Source organism: Opisthocomus hoazin, chromosome 3 (genome assembly GCF_030867145.1).
Source record: "Opisthocomus hoazin isolate bOpiHoa1 chromosome 3, bOpiHoa1.hap1, whole genome shotgun sequence".
In the NCBI taxonomy this organism is placed as follows: Eukaryota; Metazoa; Chordata; class Aves; order Opisthocomiformes; family Opisthocomidae; genus Opisthocomus; species Opisthocomus hoazin.
In genome coordinates, this window is record NC_134416.1 from 55758732 (window position 1) to 55784172 (window position 25441).

General features: G+C 42.7%; 1 protein-coding gene across 2 annotated transcripts; it reads left to right on the top strand.

The window, feature by feature from the left end:
* Window positions 1–3965: 3965 nt before the first annotated feature.
* On the top strand, window positions 3966–24866 carry USP14 (ubiquitin specific peptidase 14). Of its 2 annotated transcripts, none has more exons than XM_075416374.1 (16): window positions 3966–4184; window positions 6779–6924; window positions 7563–7595; window positions 9473–9577; window positions 10830–10933; window positions 13986–14044; window positions 15931–16061; window positions 16365–16445; window positions 17231–17310; window positions 18833–18947; window positions 20251–20316; window positions 20625–20717; window positions 21579–21707; window positions 22805–22865; window positions 23909–24016; window positions 24146–24866. In XM_075416374.1, the coding sequence occupies exons 1-16, from the start codon at window positions 4169–4171 to the stop codon at window positions 24295–24297; spliced, it is 1479 nt and encodes a 492-aa protein (XP_075272489.1). In that variant the 5' UTR covers window positions 3966–4168; the 3' UTR covers window positions 24298–24866. The 2 variants fall into 2 exon arrangements, with proteins under 2 accessions (XP_075272489.1, XP_075272488.1); XM_075416373.1 differs by lacking the exon at window positions 3966–4184 and adding an exon at window positions 5651–6466.
* Window positions 24867–25441: the final 575 nt, after the last annotated feature.

Genomic DNA, 25441 nt, shown 5'->3' on the forward strand with positions numbered 1-25441 from the left:
AAGAGCTAGCGGAAATCAACCTGGCTATGTCCAGATCGGCAAAGCTGCTTGAGAAAATCAAGAAGTCTAGGTTCTTATGTGATCATTTTTTGCTGATTTGCCTCCATCTTTTTTCCATTTTCTATTAGTGTATTAAATTGAAAGTTCATTAGTGTTAGTAGAATGCCAAAATCTGCTCTTTTTCATCCCCTCTCCAAGCCCTCCCCATTCCTGCTGAAGGAAACAGGAAAAGGAGTAGCTGACTAGCCAAACAGCCTGGGTAATAAGAAAAGGATTCTGCCTCTCCCACAATTTAGCAGCAGCAGCAGCTGCTGAGGCAGTCGGCAGAAGCAAGTCGGTGATCGCGCAGTCCCTGCGAGAGGAGGGGCAGCAGGTGCTCAGCTTCCCTCTTAGCTGGTGAACTCCACAGGGAATTTTTAGTGTATCAGTTACAAATATAAAAATGCAAATAGTGTTTCATTCTTTGCCTCTCCCAAGATGTGCACTCATCACACCCAAAATGCAAAAAGTTTGAAAACCGCTGAAATGGAAAAGGTAACGCTGAAGCAGGGGATACTCTATATGCAACTTTAAAAGTCTCCTGGATCGCTACATTTTTCTTTACCCTGCCATTACATTTTCAGTACCATCTGTTATTAGAAGTCACACTTATCGACACTGCGTTTTTCAGTTCGTGGTTGCTGCATGATAGGGCTCAAACGCAGCAGTGGCTTTCCGGCTGGGAGTGCCTGGGCTGTGCCATACCCCGGGCCCCTCAGTCAGCTCCAGGAGCCGCTGCAGCCGAGGGCAGCCATGGCCATCTCCACTCGGGCCTCGCGCAGCCCGGCGCGGTGCACACACGGGCTTTGTTCGAGTGTCTTGTTCCTGTTCCTCATTTTCTGAGTGCTCGTTTGGAGACAGTCAAGGTTGCAGCGCAGGAAAGTGGAATGCTTACCTTTATCATGAAAAAGAACTTTTCTTTACACAAGTGAAGCACTGTAACGTATCAGAACAATGGAAAATCAGGCCCAAAGTACTTAAAAGTAGGATTCTTTTGAGTTTAATACACATGGCAGTTATCTGTAAGACAGGAGTCAATAATGTGATTTGATCCTACCTGTGCTCTGAATACACGCTCATGGAAAGGTTTAAAGCCTGAAGATGCATAGAAAGGTTCCCAAGAACACTATGTTCCCCACAGAAAATAAAACACACGTTAATAAATGCACCTGTCAACATACTGGATGAGGATAACACGTCTTCCCCCTCAAAGAAACAAGAAATGTAAATGCAGTACTTTAATTCCTGAGACTCTGATCATTTAAAACGAAGATGGCCTCCTGTGTTCCGCCACAGGCATCTCAAGGGTGCCCAAGCATGCCTTGCAAAGGGGCTTGCCTTGCTTCCCCACACCCTCTGCTGCGCTGCGGCAGCACCCGCTTGCACCGTCCGAGGGTGCACCTGCTACTGGTGCTCCTCCGAACTGAGACACCGGAGATTTCGTAAAGTAAAAGCCTGTTGTAAACAGACCTGGACTTGCTCTGACCCACCTCCCAGCACCAGTAAGTCCTGCCAGGCCCGCTGGCCTGCACGCGGCTAGCGACAGAGCCCCAGCTTTTGGATCCAAGCTGGCTTGCACCCGGCTGGCTCAGGATGGGAAGCAGCCGAGCTCGGGTGGCCTGGCAAAAGGCCACCACGACACAGCCGGGGCAGGCAGCTCCGCTGTCCCTATGCCCCTGCCACCCAGCCGGGGGTTCCCTCAGGGCCTGTGTTCACTAAAAAACCCGATGCATTTAATAACACTCAATCGATCTTTGTATTAACACATTGGGTTGCACTCTCTGTCACTATGCTCCCTATGTCAGTTTGCGTAAGGTTCAAGGAAACCAGCATCTGTCGATGCACTCCTGAACGACAGAGGCACAAAGCTGGTACGGCAGGAGGAGGACTGCAGGATCGGGGAGGGAAGAAGAGGGAGGTACCAGTCCTTCGCCTTGCCGAGGTCGGGGAGAGCTTTCCGGCAGACACGAACCCCGATTCTTCTCTTTCAGCACAGCACCCTCTGGTGCCTTTGCCAAATCCTGGAGACGAACGCTCTGCGACTGCCCAAGTCCCGATCCTCCAAGCGTGAGAAATGCATCCCGCGCAGCTTCACGCTGCACAGCATCCAACTCTCACTTAGGAGTCACAAATAAATGGCCTCTGCGTAGGTCACTGTGGGTGTTACGAACTAATGGTAGACTGGAGACGCCCTGCACTCAGATTTGTGGGCAGACAGGTGGGGGCTGCAGGATCTCACCCCAGAACTGGATTGAAGCTCTTCAAGAAAGGTCCTTTAAGCAAGTCAAAGTAACAGAAGATTCATCACCCTTGCTGGTGAACTTTAGCAACGCTTAAACCACCTTAGTAATTGGAAACTCCACCTTAATTCAAGCTAGAGCTTACTTTCAGCACACCACCCATTGGAGCTTCTCTGTGAAATGTAATCCTTGTTCCGCAAAACTTCCTGTTCATGTCCAGAGACTACACTGGGCAACAAAATCAACTCGCATTCTTCTTCTCCGTGACAAACTGAAAAGCCTGAGATTCCTAAGCCTTCCCTCTAACGGCTTACTTTCAAGCCCTGGATTATTTTTATGGCCATTTTGTATATCCTTGTTCAACTGTTTGGAACTGACAATTACGTTTGGCAAGCAGCATGTTTATCAACAAAAGATCGTCCTTATTTCGGGTATCACTTATACAGCACAAGCAGGGCCAGAAGTGCAAATGCAAAACAACCAAATGGTGGCAGAAGCCTCACAGTTGCAGCTGCCAGAGGAGCTGAAGGTTGTAGGGTTGCGTTTCTGGAGGTGGTAGCTAGGAGGCGTCTGAAGAAGGGGTGTTTCTTTCTGGCATTTTCCTTTTTGTATGTTTAAGCGGTGCTTTAGTTTCTTTAATCACAGCCCAATAGCATTTGTAGAAGCAGTTAAGGCTCATGGCTCCATGTCTACTGTTTTTAGAAGAGTGTGGCCAGTAGGTCGAGGGAGGCTCTCCTTCCCCTCTACTCAGCCCAGGTGAGACCCCATCTGCAGTACTGCATCCAGTTCTGGGCTCCCCAGTTCAAGAAAGATGAGGAGCTACTGGAGAGAGTCCAGCAGAGGGCTACGAGGATGATGAGGGGACCGGAGCATCTCTCCTACGAGGAGAGGCTGAGGGAGCTGGGCTTGTTCAGCCTGAAGAAGGCTGAGAGGGGATCTTATAGATGCTTACAAACATCTGAAGGGTGGGGGTGTCAGGAGGATGGGGCCAAGCTCTCTTCAGTGGTGCCCAGTGACAGGACAAGGGGCAATGGGCACAAACTGAAGCATAGGAAGTTCCAGCTGAACATGAGGAAGAACTTCTTCACTCTGAGGGTGACGGAGCACTGGAACAGGCTGCCCAGGGAGGTTGTGGAGTCTCCTTCTCTGGAGATATTCAAGGCCCGCCTGGACAAGGTCCTGTGCAGCCTGCTGTAGGTGACCCTGCTTCAGCAGGAGGGTTGGACTAGATGACCCACAGAGGTCCCTTCCAACCCCGACCATTCACTGATTCTGTGATCTTTAAAACTGTTCTTTACTGTCCTTAAGGCTCCTGGCCATGGCTATCACACTCCTCCTTCAGCACACCTTAGCTGTTATCTATCACCAAGTCTCAAAAAGCCTAACTGCTCGCGGAGCAGTCATCCCCTCATAAAGCCCTGTTGACAAGGCCCACAAACCCTTCCAGGCCCTTCAGCAGTCGGTCCCCCACACCGCTGCCCCCCGCCCGGACCCCTCAGGCGGCGGCCCCCGCGTCCGGCCGTTAGCGCTCGGTCGGTGACGCGCTCCGTGGCCGCCCCGGGGCCCGCCGCCCCGGCCGCTGCTCCGCCGAGCAGCCGCTGCCGGCCGCGCCGTGCGAGCGCCCCCCCGCCCCGCTCCCTCACCGCCCGCCGGCCCCGCCCTTCCGGCCCTGCGCGCGCAGCCCGCCCCGCTTCCGGCAAGCGGGCCCCGCTTGCAGCGTCATCCTGAGGGGCCGGTTTGAATGAGACCCCGAGGGGGGAGGGACGCGCCGGAGCTACCGCCATCGCCCCGCCAACCGCTCCCTCCCCGCCATCGCCGCTCCCCGCCGCCCTTTTCACCGCACCGCGCCCTCCCGGGACACAGCGCCCCGCCCGCCCCCTCCCTCCGCCATGCCGCTCTTCTCAGGTGAGACGGCCCCGCCGACCGCCTCCGCCCCGGCCCGCGGCGCGGGCGGCAGCGCCTGCGGCGGCCGGGGCCGTCGCCTCAGCCCTCCTCGGCGGCCCCGCTGCCCCCTGCCCGCCGCTGCCCCGGCGGCCCCGCCGTCCCTCCCCACGTGTCGGCCGCGCCGCCGAGCCCAGCACCGGGAGCTCCCCGGAAGGTGCGGCCCGGCCCGGCCCGGCCCGGCCCCCCGAGGGGGAAGCGTTGGCCTGGCCCGGCTGGGGTGAGGGGCGAGCGCCGGGGTGGCCGGGAGGGCCCTCTCGGCAGGGCCGGCCCTTGCGGACGGTGCCGTGCGGGCGGCGCCTGCCATCGTGCCTCGGTGCTGCCCGTTCTTCGTTTATTTTCGTGGTGTACCCAGGTGAGCGTTGCTCTCCGTCAGGCGAGCCGCGACTCGGCGTCTGCGCCTCCGAGTTTACTTGGGTGGCTCTGCCTCCGCCCTTTTAAATCCGTTGTTTCCTAGTTAAAACCAGGGGAGATAAAATCTTCTTCAACTGCGTTGCATCCCGCTCGCCCTCCTTGCTGTGAAGGGACGTTCCTATTGAAAACCACAGAGCAGAACTTCCAGTGACGCTTCTAGGACCAGTTACTGGCTTGTTTTATGTTTTACAGGTCTGGCTTCTTGGGGCTTTCTAGCATGTGAGGAACAGGTTGTAGAAGGCCTCAGTACACAGTTGTGTTCCGGTTTCTCCACAATCTTAATGGTGATTGGCAAACTGGGATCCTGGTGTTAGGGTAACAGGACTTTTCCTGAGCTCTGGCGCATCTGTATAAGCAATGTTTTTTTGTTCAGTGAGGTGAATATGTCCTTCCTTTTTCTTAGTTTCCGTTGCTTACAAATTAACAATTTTCTCTTTAGTTTTGGAAAGTCTTTGTGAGATTTCGATTGCGATCTCTAAAGAGAAAACACTCGTGCTCTTCAGTTCCCTCTTCGTCAGTACTGAGTTGTCAAAACCAGTGACACTACAGAGTAATTGCGAACTCTCCTGCGTATTTAGCATTGGATGCCTGACTGTTCCAAAATGCAAAACTTAAAAGACTGTGTGCAGCTGACTTGTTCAGTGACGGCGTGGGCTGTCTTCCCAGAAAATGGGAAAAGACTTGTGCCTGGTAGGTCTTAAGTATGCAAAATAATAAATGTATTTTTTAAACAGGTTGGGCAAATCGGAAGGTAATTTCTGCTAGAAATACTGAAAAGCCAGCTGTTTGAATTGCTTTGTAGGCTAATTTAGACTAAGTTTCGGTTATTCTTCCTTATTACCCATCACAAGCACTGTGTACGTCTGAAATCTGAACCCTCTTGGAACGTTTTTTTAAAATCAAGACATTGAAGGTGTTTGTGTTGAAGACCTAGAGCTGCTGTGGTTTGTATGTATTAACTTAAAACCAAAGCACAGGTAGAAGGAAGGGTGCAATTTTCTTTATGGTATTTCAGCCACTTGCTGTGCACACGGGATATTACTGTGTGCTATATTTTGTAGATTTTCATCAAAACTGCAGCTTTCTGAAGTAGCAGTGTGTACTTACAAGAGTGATTGGAAGTGATCAAAGATGTGTAGCCATTCTTTAAAAACACACTGTTTATTCCAGGCATTTTTATCTCTTCTTGGTTGGTACTAGCTTTACCAACGTGAAGTTAACAGGCCTTTGTGTCATTCTGCCCAGCATTTCTGCTGGTGATCTCATTTCCATCATCAGGAGTTAGACTTTGTGTGACCAAATTTCGCTTCACTTCTTAATTCCAGTCCTGCACCTTTACTGGAGTCAGGGCTTCTGGAGCTGCAGCCTGTGCTAGGCTGTTGTCCGTATTTGCATGCAGGTACATTGTTTTTGTGAACACTGTCAAAACTGAGGAGGCGGAGGGTGGCAGCGGTGGTGATGTAAATGGCGCTGTGAGGTTAACCTTCCATTGAGAGGAACAGGAGGTGTGCTGCTGTTTTGTGGGTCTTGTCTTGACGCACACTCACCTCCTCACGTAGCTCCATGTGAGTGATGCTGGTAGCCAGAACTACAGCTGTCAAACAGTTCCTTTGCTTTTTAAGAATGTGGTATTGTTTGCCGTTGAAGGAAAACGGAAATGCTATGGAAAGTTGGACTGGAATTGCACGTATGAACTTCCTTCAGAAATTTGTTTGCAATGAAGAGTGCCAAGAGATTGGGAGAGTTGCTTTCGAGCTACTTTTGTGAAGATTTGCCCAAAGGATTTCTGATGCTGTTATACACATCGACTGTTGGACTTGGTGATCTTAGAGGTCTTTTCCAACCTATGGTTCTATATGATTCTATGATTTAATGCTTGCAAAATTTCTCAGTATGTATATATATATTGCTTACAGTTGTTTGGTAGGGTGTTTTTATAGACTTGTTGGAAATCGTATGTTCTGATGGCTGAGACACCCTTTGGAAAAGGTGTCCTTTAGCTTGATTATTGACAAGTTTTACAGTTAAAAACTGGATGTTTTGAGACAGTATAAAGTCTGTAACTTGAAATACTGGGTTAATCTTGGTAATTACATTCTCGTATATTAGGAAATAATATAGTTTCAAAACATTTTGGTTTGCAGTTAACGTGAAATGGGGAAAAGAGAAATTTGATGGCGTGGAGCTTAACACTGATGAACCTCCAATGGTCTTCAAAGCCCAGTTGTTTGCACTGACTGGAGTTCAGCCAGCTAGACAGAAGGTTATGGTTAAAGGAGGAACTCTGAAGGTAGAAATCTGTAGTTTTATTTGTATTACTTCTAACTTTATTATATTATAACATAATGACCATATTTCTGAATGTTCCTTCATCTTTTGTTGTATGTATTAAACTGACTACACTTTTCAGAAGTAATTCTGTATGATTCATTGTGTTCTACACGAAAATACTGGCAAAAGTTTGTTGCTAAATCGTTGGGAAGTACACTACTGTTTTAAAACACTTCTTCAGTCTTTTATACCAAACACTGCTCTGCTTGGTAGTTTGGTTTTTTTTTTCCTGTTCGTTTTTAATGTTCAGAATCTGAATGGAACTTTTTGCTTTTTATCTTGTTTAAGAAAAAATTTCTCTGATGCTTCTTGGGTGGAGACTTATGGAAGTAATAGGATATAGGCAACTTTCCTACAAAAAGTTGTTTATACCTAAGCAGCCTTGAACAACAGATGAAGAACCTTATTGAAAAGACTGCTTGGCTGCTTTTTATCTTAGTCAGACAAGACTTGATGATGTGTAAATAGTTGATATTGTGGAATCTTGGATGAAACACAATTGTATATTTAGAAATACGTGATTAATATTAATAAAAATACTTGCTTGTCTTTTGCTGCAAGAGAATTAACTTGTCTTTTATTTCATTTTGAATACAGGATGATGAGTGGGGGAACCTAAAAATAAAGAATGTAAGTTCTGAGGACTAGCTACATTTTACTAGTTTGATTTTTATTTTGTCATTTAAAGAAAGATGTAAAGTTCTTGCTGTTTCTGTTTGAATGGGTACCTCTTTCTTAAAAATCAGACCTTGATGAAAAATAATTTTATAGTTATACCTAAGCATTCTTACAAAGTTCTCACCATTTATTTGTCAAAAAACCTTCTTGGCATCAGCAGGGAAATTACACCATCTTCTTGAAGTACTTGGGGGCATATATTTATGTCTTTCTTACACAAAATGTTCTGGGTCTGGTCCTTCTGTGTTGTCTGTCTGTGACCATAATAATAAGCGATGTTATTCAGAGAGAGCTTCTGAACCTGGGCACTGCCTGCAGTCCATTGTGCTTGTATGTCCCCAGCATGGAAAATCGGTGCATTACAAATGCTGAAGTTACAGCTCTGCCTATTTGTTTCTTTGTCAGCCTGCTGAAATTTGTTCTCCTGTACTAGATAACTGCTGTTTAAAAACAAAGACATTAGTAATGGTTATTGATACCTTTGACTAGTTCAAAAAGAAAACAAGAGGTGGATTATTTGTGTTTCTTACCTATACAATATTGTAACAGGGAATCTCAAAGTTTTTGTTTGGGTTTTTTTGTTGGTTTTCATTTCTGTAGGTATCTTCTAACATCTGTTTGGTACAAATTTTACTCTAGGTCTTCACTGAGCAGATGGAGTTAGGTACCATTGCTCTTACCCTTGTAATTAGTTTGCAAGCATCTATTAGCAGCCTGTAGCTGCAGCTATTGTAGCAAAAGTCATTCAGCAAAACCCCCAAGTACGTAATATTCTTGACCTTTTCTGCATACTGCTATGCTAATAACTGCCTTTATAAATTTTAATAATGTTACTACAAATTCTAGGGATTTATTTACACTGTCAGAGCAGTTTCTTTCCATTCTGTTGTCCATCCTTTTCCTTAGCACTGTATTTTTCAAGGCACCAGATAACCATTTTCTCCCCCTTTGATAGTTCTTATTGTATAGATGTACTCCTGTTGAATGCTGAAACACTCCTTTTCCTTATGCTAGTCCAGCAAGCATGGTAACTTGTTTGCTTTTTTTTTCTCCTCTGTTGAATGTTAGTCCTCATGCCTAAACTGGTGGGGTCATTTTATTTATTTTTCACTTTTCGATTAGTCTAATGTCCTCATCAGAACTTGGCAGACCAAAAGATGGCACTTCCCTTTCCCGCTTGCTTTTCAGGTGGGGGGAAAAAAAAAAATCCAAACTCAGAGGTGTGGTCCCTGTTATTGCCCACATCTCAAGTGTCTCCCCAGATTCTAGGCTAAAGTCGAGGGATGCTTTTGTTGTTGTTTAGAGAATTCTGAATTTGAGAACTTGAGACTCTGTCAGTTGAGAAGCTCAAACATTGCAGGTTTTTTCAAACTGGAATTTAGCTGCTTGGTTATCTTTGTTCCAAGGTATTTTCTAAGACTTAAGGGAAAGAAGAATATTTGCACTGAAGTGTTGAAGATGCTTGATCCCTGGTGGTCCATCAGGAAGGGAGCTTTTCTGAACACTTCACATTGGGGTATTCTGTGAATGGTAAATTTAGTCCCAACTGGAATCTTGTGTTGTCAGCTGCTGACAAGCTTACCAGGCTCAGTGGAAACATCTATCACGGATAATGCTGTGGAACTGTTCTCAATGCATACTTCCTAGATGGTGAGAAAGTTAAGGTACACCCGTAAGAAGCAACAGTGCAGTATCAGTTCTATAAACTGAAAGAAAGATTGTGTTTATTTTTGGGGAAATAGCTGAAGTATTTCAGGAATTTAATGATATTTTTTTTAAAGCGGAAATAAATGCCCTTAAATATTTATTACAATTTTTGCTGTTTCAAGGGGATGACCTTATTAATGATGGGTTCTGCCGATGCACTTCCTGAAGAGCCAATTGCTCGACCCGTCTTTGTAGAAGACATGACAGAGGAGCAGTTGGCTTCAGCTGTAAGCATATTTCAAACTTTGGTTTCTTGTAAACCTTTAGATAATGACAAGTTTTCAAATACTTGCAGTTGCTTATAAGTGGATTTTGAAACTGTAATGTCTGTTCATCATTTATAGCTTCTCAAAGAAATGCAAATTTACATTGGTGACACAACTGGTAGCAGTGATGAGAAACCTGGAGTTTAATTTAAAAGTCTTATAACTAGTGCTGTTTATTCTTTAAACAGGCAGCTTTGTAAACTTTCTAAAAATAGCATTGCTGGTGTTTTTAAAGAGAAAGTTGTATTGCCCTTGCTGTGTTAGTGTCCTGAGCTTTGCCTGAATAAGGGCTCTTAGATGTGCAAAGTTGTTTCTTGCCTCCTTCATATCTGTGAAGGGAAACTGGGGTTTGTTTGGGGTTTTGTTTGTCTTTGTTAGTAGTATTAGGCAAACGTTTCTTTCTGAAAAATGAAAATAAGTTTGGCATTAGTGGAGTAGGTTGTAAGTTTTGCTTTACAGGAGTAAAGTCTGGAAGAGCATAATTTTTTTTTTTTTTATAGTGAAGTAACTTCTGTTTGAGTTGTTTCCATTTTTACAATTTGAAGGGCTTCATTTTCTCATCAGTCGTTTGAACTAGGAGCATTTTGTCACACTTAAAAAATTTAAAAAAGAAGAGAAATGCTATTATGTTGTGATTTGTAGTTGTTTCTGAAACTGGTTAGTTGAATTATTAGTTGGCCTTCACATTTGTCAAAACTTTAGAAATTAACAAGTTGTCTGAAAGGATCAAATTAATCATCTTTTGCAGGCTTTTGGAGAAGAGTTTAAATAATGCTTTTGTTTCTTACTATGAACTTAATCACATTCAGAGTTTTACTGAAAACTGATTTTAATTAAAACATCAGAGTTTTGTACAAATGTATTCATGTGGAAATTTCATGGAAATAGAATTTTAAGGTCAAAACTTGAATGCGATTATAATTGAACTTTCTGAATGACTGCCTGTTTGAAGAATATGCTTATTAAACTAAACATGCACAGAAAAAACCCCAAAGCATTCCTGAATGTCCTCTAAAGGCACCGAATGGTGAAATGATTAATATAATCACAAAATAGATCTGGAAAATCTCAGAAGGTTTGGTGGAATATTCCAGATTTTATGCATCTCTGATCATTCCTTTTCCTAGAAGTTGATGTCAGATTACAGTGTTTATACAAAAATGGTTGCACATCTCTCTCAGACGTTCAAGCATCCTTGTAAATTTTTTGGTAGATGGAATTACCATGTGGATTGACAAACCTTGGCAACACTTGCTACATGAATGCTACAGTTCAGTGTATCCGCTCAGTGCCAGAAGTGAAAGAGGCCCTTAAAAGGTAAGATTCAGTACAAAAATACCACGACTAAAATGTTTTCTTTAGCTTATGAAATAGAGACTTTGGGGAATGGTCATCTTAATACTGGTATGGATTATCATAACAGTCATATGAATCTATGATCCTATGAAATCTATTCAGGATTAATGTAATGATCAATTAAGTGTATCCTGTGGCTGTGTTAGTCTGTACTTTTTAAAGAACTTAAGACTGTGTGTTTGTTGTAACTGACTTTTAGTGGAGAGAATATGTTTTGCTTAGCTAAAAAATAGTTCCTATCAAGACTTGTTTAAAATGCTTGAACAAGCTACTGAACTCCTAACCCTGTTTCTGGTGTTAGTTTGTATGGTCTTTTTCTGTATAAAAAAAATTGTACAGGTCAGGTTCCTTTGAGGAATTTTTTTTGCAATGGCTTTATTGCAGAATGTGTTTTCAGCTATGAAATTCTGATGTTACTAACATCTGGTACTTGGAGGTATAGCAGGAAGCTCTGAGATAGGACCATGGGTGTAACTGGGATGGCAAACTGGACAAAAGCCAGAGTTATGGTGCTGGCTGAATGGCAGAGCTCAGAGTTGTGAAAAGTAATGCAGAGTCGAGCTGGAGGCCTGCAGCTAGTGGGGTTCCCCAGGGGTCAGTACTGGGCCCAGCCGCTGTGCTGCCATTCCACGAGACCTGGACAGGCTGGAGAGCTGGGCAGAGAGGAACATGATGAAGTTCAACAACGCCAAGAGCAGGGTCCTGCACCTGAGGAGGAACAACCCAATGCACCAGTACAGGCTTGGGGCAGACCTGCTGGAGAGCAGCTCTGTGGAGAGGGACCTGGGTGTGCTAGGGGACGACAGGTTGACCATGAGCCAGCAGTGTGCCCTGGTTGCCAAGAAGGCCAGTGGGATCCTGGGATGCATTAGGAGGAGTGTGGCCAGCAGGTCGAAGGAGGTTCTCCTTCCCCTCTACACTGCCCTAGTGAGGCCCCATCTGCAGTACTGTGTCCAGTTCTGGGCTCCCCAGTTCAAGAAAGATGAGGAGCTACTGGAGAGAGTCCAGCAGAGGGCTACGAGGATGATGAGGGGACTGGAGCATCTATCCTATGAGGAAAGGCCGAGGGAGCTGGGCTTGTTCAGCCTGAAGAAGAGAAGGCTGAGAGGGGAAGCTTACAGATGCTTATAAATATCTGAAGGGTGGGTGTCAGGAGGATGGGGCCAGACGCTTTTCAGTGGTGCCCAGCAACAGGACAAGGGCCAGCGGGCACAAACTGAAGCATAGGATGTTCCGGCTGATCACGAGCAAGAACTTTACTCTGAGGGCGACAGAGCACTGGAACAGGCTGCCCAGGGAGGTTGTGGAGTCTCCCTCTCTGGAGATATTCAAGACCCGCCTGGACAAAGTCCTGTGCAGCCTGCTGTAGGTGCCCCTGCTTCGGCAGGGGGGTTGGACTAGATGATCCCCAGAGGTCCCTTCCAACCCCGACCATTCTGTGATTCTGTTACTGTCATGTGGATGTGTAGGGAACAGAAGACATGCCCTTACAGAATTTCTTTCATTTGTTCTGATTGTAAAGTAACTTTTTCTGACTTTTTTTTGTTTGTTATTCTGCACTGAAATGTGGAAGTGGCCAATTTTTTTTGCGAGTGATCTACGAGAAACTTGAAAATTATGAAGATTGATGGAAACAAGAATACGTAGCAGTGTGAGCCTGAATTTGTCCTCCAGATGGAGGATAATGAGAAAATCGTCAGTATTTAAAAACTGTTATGATTAGGTAGATCATTGTCATCTTAAAGTTAACTTAATTCCTTTAACATACAGTGCTTTCTTGATACCTTGGTACCCAACTGGGTATTCTCGATTACTGTAAAAACTGGTTACTTAAGTGCTTAAAATTTTTCTTCATTCTGTTAGCAGGTGACCCGTTATTATTTGGCACTGAGAACTTCTTGTGAAGTACAGAAACTCTGTTTTAAAGCTTCTTGTTTTTCATTGTTGTCATTTTAGGCAACTCTGTTTATTTCCATGTAAAGGACTCTGAATTACTGCACTTAATCAGAGTATTTGACAAATTTGACATACCAAATGTCGAAACGTACCCTGTAAAACTGGCAGACTGCAGTACAAGATGTGGCCTTACTGTCTGTGGGAAGTCAGATTCACAGGCGGCTGCTCGGTTTGCCTCTAGAGACTTAGCCTTTGTTTGGCCTTCCCTGCTTGACGACAGCATGGAAGGGTATATGGCAGTGGGAGAGAGGTGAGAGGACTCAAATAGGAAAGCTTAACTGTTATGGCTGCGTTTCTCACCAGCTGCTCCGTTGACCTGTGCAGAGGTACTGCCTGTTTTGTAGCACGTCAAGGGTAGAGTTTCCTGCTCATCATCTAGCAATGGGCAGATTTTTTAAAGTTCAGTCTGAGATTAAAGAATGCATGAGACCCTCCTTTTGCTTGAAGGCTTACATGCTTTGAGGAGGCCATCTGTTGCTCATACAGGTGGTAAATTAAAAAATCATTTAAAGAAGAGTGGTAAATTCTATAATACGTCTGGGCTCCCGTACTTTTTCGGCGTAAGAAGTATCTCCCCAAGAAAAATGTCTCGCCTCTCACTGTTTTGCTTCTGCTGTGGAGGGAGGAAGCCTGCCCTCTTTCTCTGCACTTTTTTCTGCCATCTGTCCTTGAAGGTGTTTTTTTCCATGTATCTGAAGAAGCTGTGGCAAATGGTTCAGAAATGGGGTACCTCCTGTTCAGACTTTTTCTCACTTTCTTTAAAAATAACTTGAGTCTTTGAGGCAAATGGATTCGGGAAGCAGCAGTGACGTGTCTGGACTTCTCTATCTGTGTTTATTTGTTGTCTCAAGGATGCCAGTTTTCCTTTGCTTCCATGGAGTGCTTGCAGAATAACAGAGAATTTGAGATGAGTGCCAGTAAACCTTACCTTCAGTTACTTCTGTTTTGGTGATTGATTTCTTCTGTATCTAGTTGCTGCCTGCTTTATGGTTTAAAAACCTGACTGCTGCTTTTGATTGAGTTTAACTGCATACAAATTATTTTTCTTCTCGTTTAGGTATGGTGGTGCCTTAAGAGCTTCAGGAGAAATGGCCTCTGCTCAATACATTACTGCAGGTTGGTGTTTAGAGTAGAACCCAGGGTTTTAGGCTAGTGTGCGATTTCTTGCTAACTGCAGATGAAAATTGCAGTTAGAACTCTGCATATTTTTCTTTAGTGCCTGTGCCTTAGGAAGTTCAGATCTGCTAGCACTAGAGGATTCATTTTGCTCTGTTGTTAATATCTGACTGGGACTGCAAAGCATACATCTCTGCATGTTATGTAGCTGCACGCTAGGAAAAATATGTTCGTGTGATCTAGGCTTAGATAGAAATCATTCCTATCTCTTGCTGTTTTGCCTGTAGGCATAAAGTAATTGGAACTTCCTAAAGCAGACTCCATCCATCTGTTGATTTGATCATTTTGTGTAGAAATATTTTAGTGAATAGTTCTTTGTTTCACTTAATGGTAGGCTAACACCATACTCCTATAATATGTATTTCATTGATATTTTTTCATATTATTTATTGGCTGAGCATTGTTGTTAAGGTGGTAGCTGATGCTTTATCAGTAGTCTTAGCCTTTACCCTAAACATCCAGATTTCATAACTGAAATAGAAAGTAGTGTCTTCAAAAGAAAAGTTACTCTTTGTTGTGGTGATCTGGGTGCTCACAATATGGGAGCTCACAACGGCCCCGTATCTCCAAGTTCTAACTAGAATTCTAGTTAGACCCCTTACACTTGAACAAGGGTACTACTTGTCCACTTTTTCTTTTTTTTACTCTATTTCATTGCCCCACTAAGATGCTGGGCCAGGACACTGGGATTTCTACCAGTCCATTTAAGGAAAAACAAAACAATATAAGGAAGGAAAGGTCCAGTTTGTGGGTATGCCTGCTGATCGAATTTTGGGGTGGTAAGTTCAATGGTTACTCTATACAGCCATGCCTGCCCCTCCCCTTTTCACTGCCTTTACTTCGTGTCCCTTGTTTTCTTTTTAAGGTGACAGCTCTGCTTTTTAGGAGTCTTAGTAGTTTAAGTCATTTGTAGTTAATTCTTTGGTGCTGAGCTGGTCAAGAACTCCTGCATGACACTTATGGCATTTTTTTGAATTGCTGTGTCATATCAGTTGTCCCTCTTACCAATCTCAGTGAAGATATATCTTAAACAGAGGAAGCAACTGACCTTGGTTCCTTGTAATTTTACGTATATTCACTTATTCAAGAGTATCATTCATTAGTCTCTTCACCTGTAAATTAGTGACCATGTAGATTGTTGCCTATCTCACAGGGTTGTTGTGAGGATTAACAGGTGTCTCTGAAGTGATCTGTGGATTTAAAATGCGGTAACCTGGGTAGATAAGACTTATGGAATAGTGTGCCTGGAGCAAAAAAGAAAGCCATGTGTATTGTCATGCAATCAGTAGCGTTCGTTGAATTGCACATAGTTGTCAACTGTCTGCACATATGCATACACATACTTGTTTTCCTGGGTGTTAAATTAAGCATGAGTATCTTCTAGACATTTTAGTTGGGAAAAAGGAAAATATTTTTCCTCAATAGTTGGTGAAACTTAAGATGCTCTGGAGCATAGTCTGTGAATGCCTTCTGGTTTCTCTAGGTGTAGTGCTCTTGTGAAAACATTGTTCCTCAGGTGTGTTTCAAATGAAATCTTAACTACCCAAAAATGTTTTTTGTCTGTTAGAAGCCAGGAAAGACAAGGCACTATGTGCCAAACTTTCGGAATTGTCATCTTTATGCTTGCAAAGTCATGCTCACAAATGAGATCTTAGCTGCGCCTGTTACGCCACTGGAAAATTTGTCCTGCTTTAAAAAGATCAAATTTAACACAGTTAAATGATCAGTCTTTAAATGTTGCTGCTGTTTTGCTATTCTTTTTTAACTTCCTACCGTGTTTGAACTGTTTTTCGACTTCTCAAAGCATCACTTACTTTTTCTTCAAGCTCTTAGAGACTTGTTTGATTCCATGGATAAAACTTCCTCCAGTATCCCACCTATCATTCTCCTGCAGTTTTTACATATGGCCTTCCCACAGTTTGCAGAGAAAGGCGATCAAGGCCAGTACCTTCAACAGGTAAAGACTGATTATTAGCTTATTGTTTGAAAATTCTGCAGTATGTTGGAAGTTGAGAACAAGAATATTTTGAAACTTTCTTTCTCCTGTGAACAATTCATCTCAGTAAAGTCTTTGGTATTATATCATGTAGAAAAGCTGAAGATAATATCAAGTGCTAGCTCTGAAAGTCTGTGGTGGAATAGGGAGAAATCTTTAGTTAAGGAATCCTTTAATTTGGTTTTATAGTGTAAAGGTTGATGGATTTAATATTACTAAGTTGTAACACTACTGGTCAGATTTAATGTTCTGTTTCCTTCCTAGGATGCCAATGAGTGCTGGGTGCAGATGATGAGGGTGCTACAGCAGAAGCTGGAAGGCATAGAAGGTGATGCAGTTATGGAGGTAATTGTAGTCTTACTCTAACCAAACTTTGGATTCATAATACTGTACTTGTGATGCATACATTTATTTGCTAAGGATTGTCTGTTTTGTGAGTTATTTAGCAGGTGTCTTGCTTTCTGATGTGTCTGACCAGCATAATGCTACCTGTGTCATGTCAGCTGTGCTAGGGAGTGTACTATAGGAATACTTTCCCTCTGGGCTTTGTAAGGCATATGTTGGACCAGGGTGGTGGTGACTGAGTATGCAGCACCTGGCCCTTGGAACCTGTGAATTTAGCATGTAAAAACTTTTTTTTTTTTTCCCTGAAAAAACCCCCAATCCTTGTGCTACAGCATTCTTGGCTACATGAATGCTATTTCAAATAGACAGCTAACTTAATCAACTTGATAAGAAATTACTTAAAGTTTTTCCCAAGACTTTACCAGACTCTCTTTTTTTTTTCCTGTGTAAACTGTTTTCTGGAGAGTCTTGGCAGTGGCAAAAATCTGATAGGCTACTTTACAATTTGAGACAGGTTTAAGCCGTGGGGCAGGGAGGTGTGACTTTTTGATTGACATCTTGCTTGCTGATATGCTTTGAGGTGGCTCTAAGAGCATGGTATAAATGCATTTGTTTTGAAACTTTTATACAGTGTAGGATGATTGACTGACTAGGAGAAAATGTACCTATAGAAAGGCGAAGGAATAGGCTTCAAAAAATTTAAATAAATTGGGTTATTTTGTCCATAAAGAAGACTGTCCTTACATGCTATTTAAAGTTACATCATAAGAGAATTTGTTTTACAGACAGACTCTGGAGCTACAGCTGCAGCTTCTAAAAAGAAGAGTTTAATTGATCAGTTCTTCAGCATTGAATTTGAAACATCGTATCCTAAAAACTAAGGCAAGACGTAAAGAATGATAATGATTTCACACTTTAGTGGTTGAGTGCAAGGGGGAATGAAAAGCATCATCCAGAATAGTGTAGAAAAAAAAAAGGTATGTGTTGGGGAAGAGAGGGAATGATGTATTGCAGGAGTACACAGAAGTTAAGACTGGATATACTTGGAGAGGGAGGATGATGTGGGGAGGAAGAATGCTAAGGGAAATTTACAGAAAACCCCACTGAATTTAAATACCAGGTTTCCTTCCCAGAGAAGATTGCCAGGTGTCTACTTCAAGGATGCTGAGATGTTTTATCCGAGTAAAAGCAATTCTCTTCTTAAAGAGCTTTTTTTTCTGGCTTGTAAGGGAGTGTTGCTGATATACTTTGCATACTAAACATGGACAAAGATAGCTTGCTTCATTTCTTAAGAAATAAATTAGATGCACACTGTTAGATGAGGAAGAAACGAAGGCAGCTGACAACTTTCGAAGTATTTATAGCAAGAACAAAAAAAACATGTGGGGCACACATCTCATGCGAAATATTACTGGTTTCCCACTTCTCCACCCCAAAATCCCGTCCATCGTTAAACTGGCCACCACTTTTAGAAATAATTAGACTGTGCATTTTGCTTGTCTGAAATAAGGAAACATCCCCTTAGGTGAGGTACTGTACCTCATAGTTTGGTAATAATGGAGAGTAGAGGCCTTTTTTAAGGTAAGAGGCACGCATCTGGCCCTGTGCTGTGATGTTTGTTATCCCTGAAGTAGCTGGGAGGAGCAGAGTGAGTAGCTGAGAGGAATGGTGAATAGGCTAATGGCAGGAGGAAGAAACTTGGTAGAAAAGTCGTGTTGCAAACCTTCAAAATGTGGTTATGGCAGCATTTGTAGAGCAGATGCATTCAGAGCAGTCAGAAAAGTATCTCATTAGAAGGAAGTGGATGAAAGAAAAGGATTGGTTGTGGAAGTATGAAAAAGAAGAAGTTGGACAGAATAGTGAGAAGAATATGTAGAAAATAATGAAGAAATAGACTTCATTTCAGTGAAGAGGACAGATAGAAGGCAAGGAAGGGAGGTTGTGCGTGTTGAAAGAAACAGGAAGTCTGGCCAGCAGCAGGAATAGAGGAACTTTTATTAATTGTGAACAATAACAGAGCATAACGTTGCAGGAGGGTTTCAAGACTTGGTATTGGCAGCCAGTTAGTATGATCTGTGTCCGAGGTGGGGATGGAGAGGGAAGAAAGAGCAAAGCGGGCCTCACAGGCTTAAATGGTGATTAAAAACTTATTTTACGTATTTTTGTTATGCTCTCTGCGTCAGCGACCACTTGTCATTAGACACAAAGGAACAGCTTGGTTAGAAGAAAACGCTGTTTAAAATCTTAATTTTTATACTGAGAAGTAAAAGTACTATTAATGCACAAGCACAGGGTTATCTTAAGTTACTGTGCTGTTCAGCATGTTCTTTTCACTAGAGCAGTAGTTCAGCTCTTGCTGCATGGTGATTTTCCTTAATTTTGTGAAGCATGAAATGTACAGAAGCTGAAGAAGAGGAAGTAACTAAAGGAAAGGAGAATCTACTTCAGCTTAGCTGCTTTATCAATCAAGAAGTGAAATATCTGTTTACAGGACTAAAATTGGTAAGCCAGTACAACTTCTGTGTATTTAATTCAGATTCTGAAAGACCTGTGTTTTTAATCTGTGACTTGGAATTGACATCTGCTGTCCAAAGTTTTTTTTGGGGGTGTTCAGTGGGAAGATGGAAGTGAAAATGAATTGCATGTTAATGTAAAGCAGACTTCAACAGAGCAGTTTTTTGACCCTGACGTGGTCTTCTGCATGCAGGTGACCAAGCGCAAGCCAGTTAGTTACTTGTAATTTGAAGCTATTTGCTTGACTTTCACTTCAGGCTGAGTAGTATCATGATTTAAGCATGCTGTAAACAGTTCCCAAAAAGTCCAAAAGTCAGTTTTAAAATAGCGTGGCATTTTGGCTGCTGTGTTCCAAGAAAGAAACAAGTGATGAAACAATTAAGCTTTCAATTTAATTTTGCAGATTTGAAGGGAGTGTTAAACTTTCCATGGCACAACATGATCTTTAAACTGTTTATTTGAGTTGGACTTCTTAAAGTACTTTGTGCTTTTTATATATATATTTCGAAATTTTCAGGGTTTTTTTTTTGATACTCTGAAAGAGCAAGGAGAGGAGCTGCTACAAAAACCTGGTTGTGGTAACAGAGTATTTCTGCAAGAGAAGGGATGGAAGCAGACATCTGTTTTTTGCAGGACGAGACCAAGTTGCACTGTTCTCAGATAATCTTTGTTTCTGCTTTTTCTGTTTTGACAGAATTTAGAATGAAAAGTAAGATAAAATAGCTAATGGTCACAAATTATAAAGAGTATGAAAAAAGAAACCTCACTTTCAGGCCAGAAAGGACCTTCTAGAATTCTTACGCCGGAGTGCCTGTAGCAAGAGAGTCACAGCACTTACCAACTAGGTCAGTCTTTCCCTGGATTTGGAAAGGTCCCTGGAAGCAGAGTATCGCCACCTGCCTCCTCGTATACAGCTCTGCTTTAGGCTGAGAGTTGAGAAACGGCCGAATATTCCTGTCACAAGAAGCTTCAGATTCTTTTTAGTTGTGTTCCAACCATGACATGACACATTTGTAACCAAATCCAGATATTTAAGTTGCAGGTTCTACTCTTGTAGAGCAAAGTTTTCTGCAAAGAGAAGCTTCATGTTGTCAGGGGTCAGGAATGAGCTTGGAGCTGAAGAAATGAATGGGTATGGTCTTTCTGCCAAGGAATTTCAAAATTCTGTGCTTTGCAATGGCTGACAGCAACAGCAGGGATTGGCAGAACAAGATTTAGTTGATGTGCTTTTCTTTAAGTGCTGTTTTATGATGAATGTATGTATTATTACCTTTTTATTTATTCCCAACAGCGTCTTCAGGAGGAAATCACCAAACTCTCCCCAACACTGCAGAGAAATGCACTCTATATCAAATCTGTGAGTGGTACTTCTTCTAACTGTTGTCAGTTTTCTGTCCCAAAACACAGGTATTGCTTCAGTGGCATGTGATTTGTGTTTATAAAGCATCTGAATATCTACTACCGAGAAATTTAAGACCAGTTGAAAATTATTTCTTTAAGTACACTACTATATAGACCTTCGAAATAGGAGGCCTTGTTATATTACTATGTGTATGTGTACAGATGTGTTCCCAGAATAGCCTGTAATTTAGGATGAGCTGTTTAAGGTATAAAACGTCTGTGAATATGTAAAGTAATAGCTTTTTCTAAATTTTTTTTTTGTAGTCTAAAATTAGTCGCTTGCCAGCGTACCTGACTATTCAGATGGTTAGATTTTTTTACAAAGAGAAAGAATCTGTGAATGCCAAAGTTCTTAAGGTAAGTTTTCTGCATATTGAAGTTTAATTCCTCTTTATGCTTTTTTATTGAGTTTTTATTATAGGTAGACAGCTAATACTTGAAGGCTATTTACAAAATTGTTTGCTTTTAAATTACATTTGAAAATACTCGCAGTGCAGTTTCTTTGCTTAACTACAGAGTAGCTTTGTTTCCAGTTGTGCTGACATGTGGCAAACTGTGCTACCAAAACAGGCTGGGGGAGGAGGTGGGGGACAGAAGTGAATTTGCTCCAATACTGTTAGGATGTTTTTTGGTCTCTTTTCACCAGTGGTTCAGAGGAGAGTGTTTGATTAAGGAGAAGGCCAAGCTTTCAGTCGTTCTAAAGTCGATGAGAAATGTTTATGCTAACGAACACTTACTGTCTTAGTTATTTAGTCTGGCTTTTCGATTGACGAATGCAAGAACCAGCTGCAGACAGCTCAGTGTTCCAGTTTTGCTTTCTGTTGGCCTTGGCTGATTGACCTCCTAGGCTGCCCAGGAAGCATCAGGACAGATGATGCCTGTTCCTTACCAGAGAAGCAAGAGAGTAAAGGTTGAAGGCACGTGTTAACTATTTTAGAAGATTGTTTAGCTAACACAGATTGACATTTTTGCAAATGCACAATCGTTCTACATGCATTTTTTTCCTTAGGCCTGCCGGGGTATTTCCATAGTATAGAAGTATGACAGCTAATAACAAAGAATCTAAGTGGTACTGTCAGCAAAATTTCAGTAGATCGAGTTGTCATAAATGTGATGAGAGTTGTGTTTAATTGGACTTAGTGTTGTCTTCTCACAGGAGAACGCTTTGAAGTGGAGTACCAAATCATGCTAATAATCTTTATGCCTTTTGCTTCCTAGGATGTTAAATTTCCTCTTATGTTGGATGTGTATGAGCTGTGTACGCCAGACCTTCAGGAAAAAATGGTTTCTTACCGATCAAAATTCAAAGATCTAGAAGACAAAAAAGTAAATCAACAACCAAAGAATGTAAGTCTTCTGGCAATTTCATGGACACTTTGATTAAAGTCATACATCTGAAATTGGGGTACTAATAAGGACTAGAGAAAACCTGACTTCCTGAAATGTATTTTTTTCTTATTTAGCATTCAGACTCCTTGGTGTTGAACTTCAGATCTTTTTTGTGTATTTTCATGAAAATACAGTGTCTGCTTTGGTCTGACTGCTTGATGAGAGATGTTAAATGCTGTAGACAAACATGTTGCTTACATTTCTATTGCAAAATTTATTAAAATGTAGTTCTGCTTAGCAGCATTATGCCTAAAGGTTTTCTGTGAATTACACAGAATGATTCTCTTCAAACATTACTGCTTGCTGACAGGTCTCTTGTTTGATGGAGCAGAGGTCGCTGTTTGCTGCTCACCAGTGGGAAAGGGTTGTACAAGGGAGTACGACGTATCTGAGTGATAAAATTTAGAATATACATACTAGTGAGCTAAAAGACTGTACTCTAAAAAATTGGTGAATTATTTCATCTCCTACCTGGTCTTACATATTCTAAAACTGATTTCCCTTTCTTTAATGAAGAACAGAAGTGAACAAGCCAAAACTGTAGTGTTAAAACTCTGCCAGTTTTTTACTGCTTGCTAGTCTTTTCCTGGCCTAAGACCTGGCAGTTTCATTTAAACATTTGAAAAAGGCTTGCATCTCTTTTACACAGTTAGGAGCAAGGAAGGAGTGCTGTTTTAAAACAGCATGTATTGGCGCTTAGAGTCTGTCTCGGGTATTTTCTTGTTGCCACTTCTGCTGCTAGCAAGTCCCTGACAAGGAATAAAATCTTCAATTGCAGAGTTGTTTTCATGCTCCAAGCCTGTAAATCTGGTGGGTAAACAGTCTAGGCAATATGTGCTAAAATGGTTATATATTTGTTTTAAAAAGCGATCTTGTTTAGATTGGGCTTTTGGATGTTCAGCTTGAAACACTGTAATGGAACTTGTTTCAAGCTGAACACAAAATGTTTATGTTAAGAAACATTTTAAAATGAATGGAGAGTTGGTATTTGATATGATTGTGCTAAAGCTTTCTCAAAAACATTCCACATTAATTCAGCATCTTCTCTTTTTTAGTCTAGTAAAAGTGATGGTGCACAGAAAGAAGTGAAGTATGAACCATTTTCTTTTCCGGATGGTGAGTACAGGGAAGTAAATCTACTTTAAACTAACTTTCCATTTACTCAGTGTTTAAGTGGACCTTATGGTAGGAGTATTTTGAGAACCCTGGTTATTTTTAATGGCTTTGAAAATTAATCTTCAGAAACTGACAGAAATTTAAGGAAGGGAAAGATTAGGCAAGTCAAAATGCTGTTGAGACATAATCAAATATCAAAGGCATAATTGTCATCCATCCGTCAAGTTGATGATACCTAGAAGACACGTGCATCAAAAGACATTTGCATGTAAAGGGCAGTTGTCTTGTGCACTTCCTTGTCAGTGGGTGGTAGAAAGATGAAATCAAAACAAAAACTTAAACTGGACTTTTGAAACTGCTGTGGTGGTGCTAGTGTTGCCGAAATTTGGCAGGCTCAGAGCTTGGATGCCGTAAGCATTCACCCTCGCGTTGAGGACGCCGTGCAGAAATTATTTTTGAGGTCTTGTTTATCCGAGCTGTCAGTGTTCGGTGCTTCCGCAGGTTTCTGCGTGACGCCCTGCCTGGGGAGCAGTGGGGGGCGGTGGCTGCCTGGGGAGCACCGTGCAAAGGGGGTATTCTGGGGTGCAGTGTAGCCGTTTTTTTCTACTGAGAAGCTGAATAGCTGAATTGAGCTAACTGGGTTGATCTGTGGTACCCGAGTGTTCTCGGCAGCGGCGCTGTGCAGCCCGTGCTCAGCACGTCCGTCCGGCAGTTTCTTGGCCTGCCCCGAATGCAGCCAGAGGCTGGGGTTTGAGGGAGGCTTTGCCCAACCCTGTGCAGGTGGTTTACTGACCGTACATCGTATTTTTAATGCCTTAAGCTCACTGCATTTGCATTACACCCAGGATACATATTTATGTCAAGAAAACAGACAACATGATGGGCTGTTCCTAGCTGAAAGCCGCTGCTTTCAGTTCACAGTGACTTAGAGCCGTGCTGTAAGTGCTGCAGGATGGCTAACGCGTCTCCAGTCTGCGTGCAGTTAAAAACATGAAAACTGTTCATGTAAGACTCGTGTAACTTCTTTTCCCCTCTTCCTTCAGATATTGGTTCTAATAATTGCGGCTATTACGACCTGCAGGCAGTGCTGACACATCAAGGCAGATCAAGTTCCTCTGGGCATTACGTGTCATGGGTTAAAAGGAAACAAGGTAAAAAAAAAAAAAAAGAATTAGAGCACTGTTACCCACCCTTCACAGCTTCTTTCCTTTAAGGGGCTGTTAAGCACGCTGGGGTTTTATGTACCTAAATTACAGATACTCCTCTTGTTTTTCTTGCAGACGAATGGATTAAATTTGATGATGACAAAGTCAGCATTGTTACACCCGAAGACATTCTGAGGTTATCTGGGGGTGGAGACTGGCATATAGCTTACGTTCTACTCTACGGGCCTCGCAGAATTGAAGTCATTGAAGACGAAGCTGAACAGTAGTCTTCAGTTCTAGTTATTCTGCCTAGGTGTGAAATAAATGTTGATTACTGATCACTTCTTTAACCCCAGAGCTTTAGCAAGTGGATAAATAATCCATTCAGACCTTTTCATGGGAAGAGGGATATTGTTTCAAAACCGATCCATGTACCAATCAGTCACGGCTGGACTGGACTGCCCACGGGGGTGGTGACAATACATAAAATAGCTTTAATGTCTTGCAGACGATAATTGTTTTTAAATGAGCCTCTCCCCCCCTGCCCCTTCCTCTCTAATCTCATCAAGTATTTATTACACACCTATTCTCACATTTGTTACTCTTGCATGGTTTATACCACCGAGCTGTCCATCCTTTGCCTTACCTGGCAGTTGTGTTGGGAAGGGCGAAGCGAAGCTGTTGCCTTGTTGCGTAACTCAGTGCTGCTGCCCACAGCCAACAGCCATGGCTACAATCAAGTATTTGTCCAGCCTGACCTGCTGACTCAGTCTGTTCTGTTGCTGGCATCTCATGACTTCAAAATAAATTGTGATCAACACTGTGTCTCCATTAAAAAAATGTTCATGTCTCGGTAGCATAGTTAGTATGTGTTGGTTTTTACTTCTTGGGCCACCACTGATGAATGTCTCAAAGCAGTCCTGTAATAAAGGCACCTTTTTTTTTAAGCTGTAGGGATTAATCTCCTGTCCTGCTACTTTTCACTCAGTAGATAAGTGGCTGCAGAACCGGGCTTTGCTTACTTACCGTAACCTCTGTTCCTTCCCCACAGGCCTGCAGCAGCTGCCTGCTAGTGGGAGGCTGCAGTTAAAAAGTGTTTCAGTGTTGGCCACAGCCAGAAAAGCAGTAGGCCATCAACAGAACTTGACCTCTGTGTAGAGAAATCTGATTTTTAATGAGTCCCAGTCCCTTCTGGGAGAGCCACACGGACACATGTCCATGTTCATACAAAACACCTCCCATTGTATCTATCTCCACCAACAGTGACCGCGTGGTGAGTTTAACTGTGCCTCGCTGGCTCAGAAGGGACCCTGCCCTTGGGGACAGTGGCCTCAGCTACCCCCTGCCCAGGTGGTTTTTTCTGCCGTACAGCTTGCGTTGCTTCCCTGGGAGCACACTAAAGGCCAAAGGGTCTGCTTCAAAAAAGGTGGA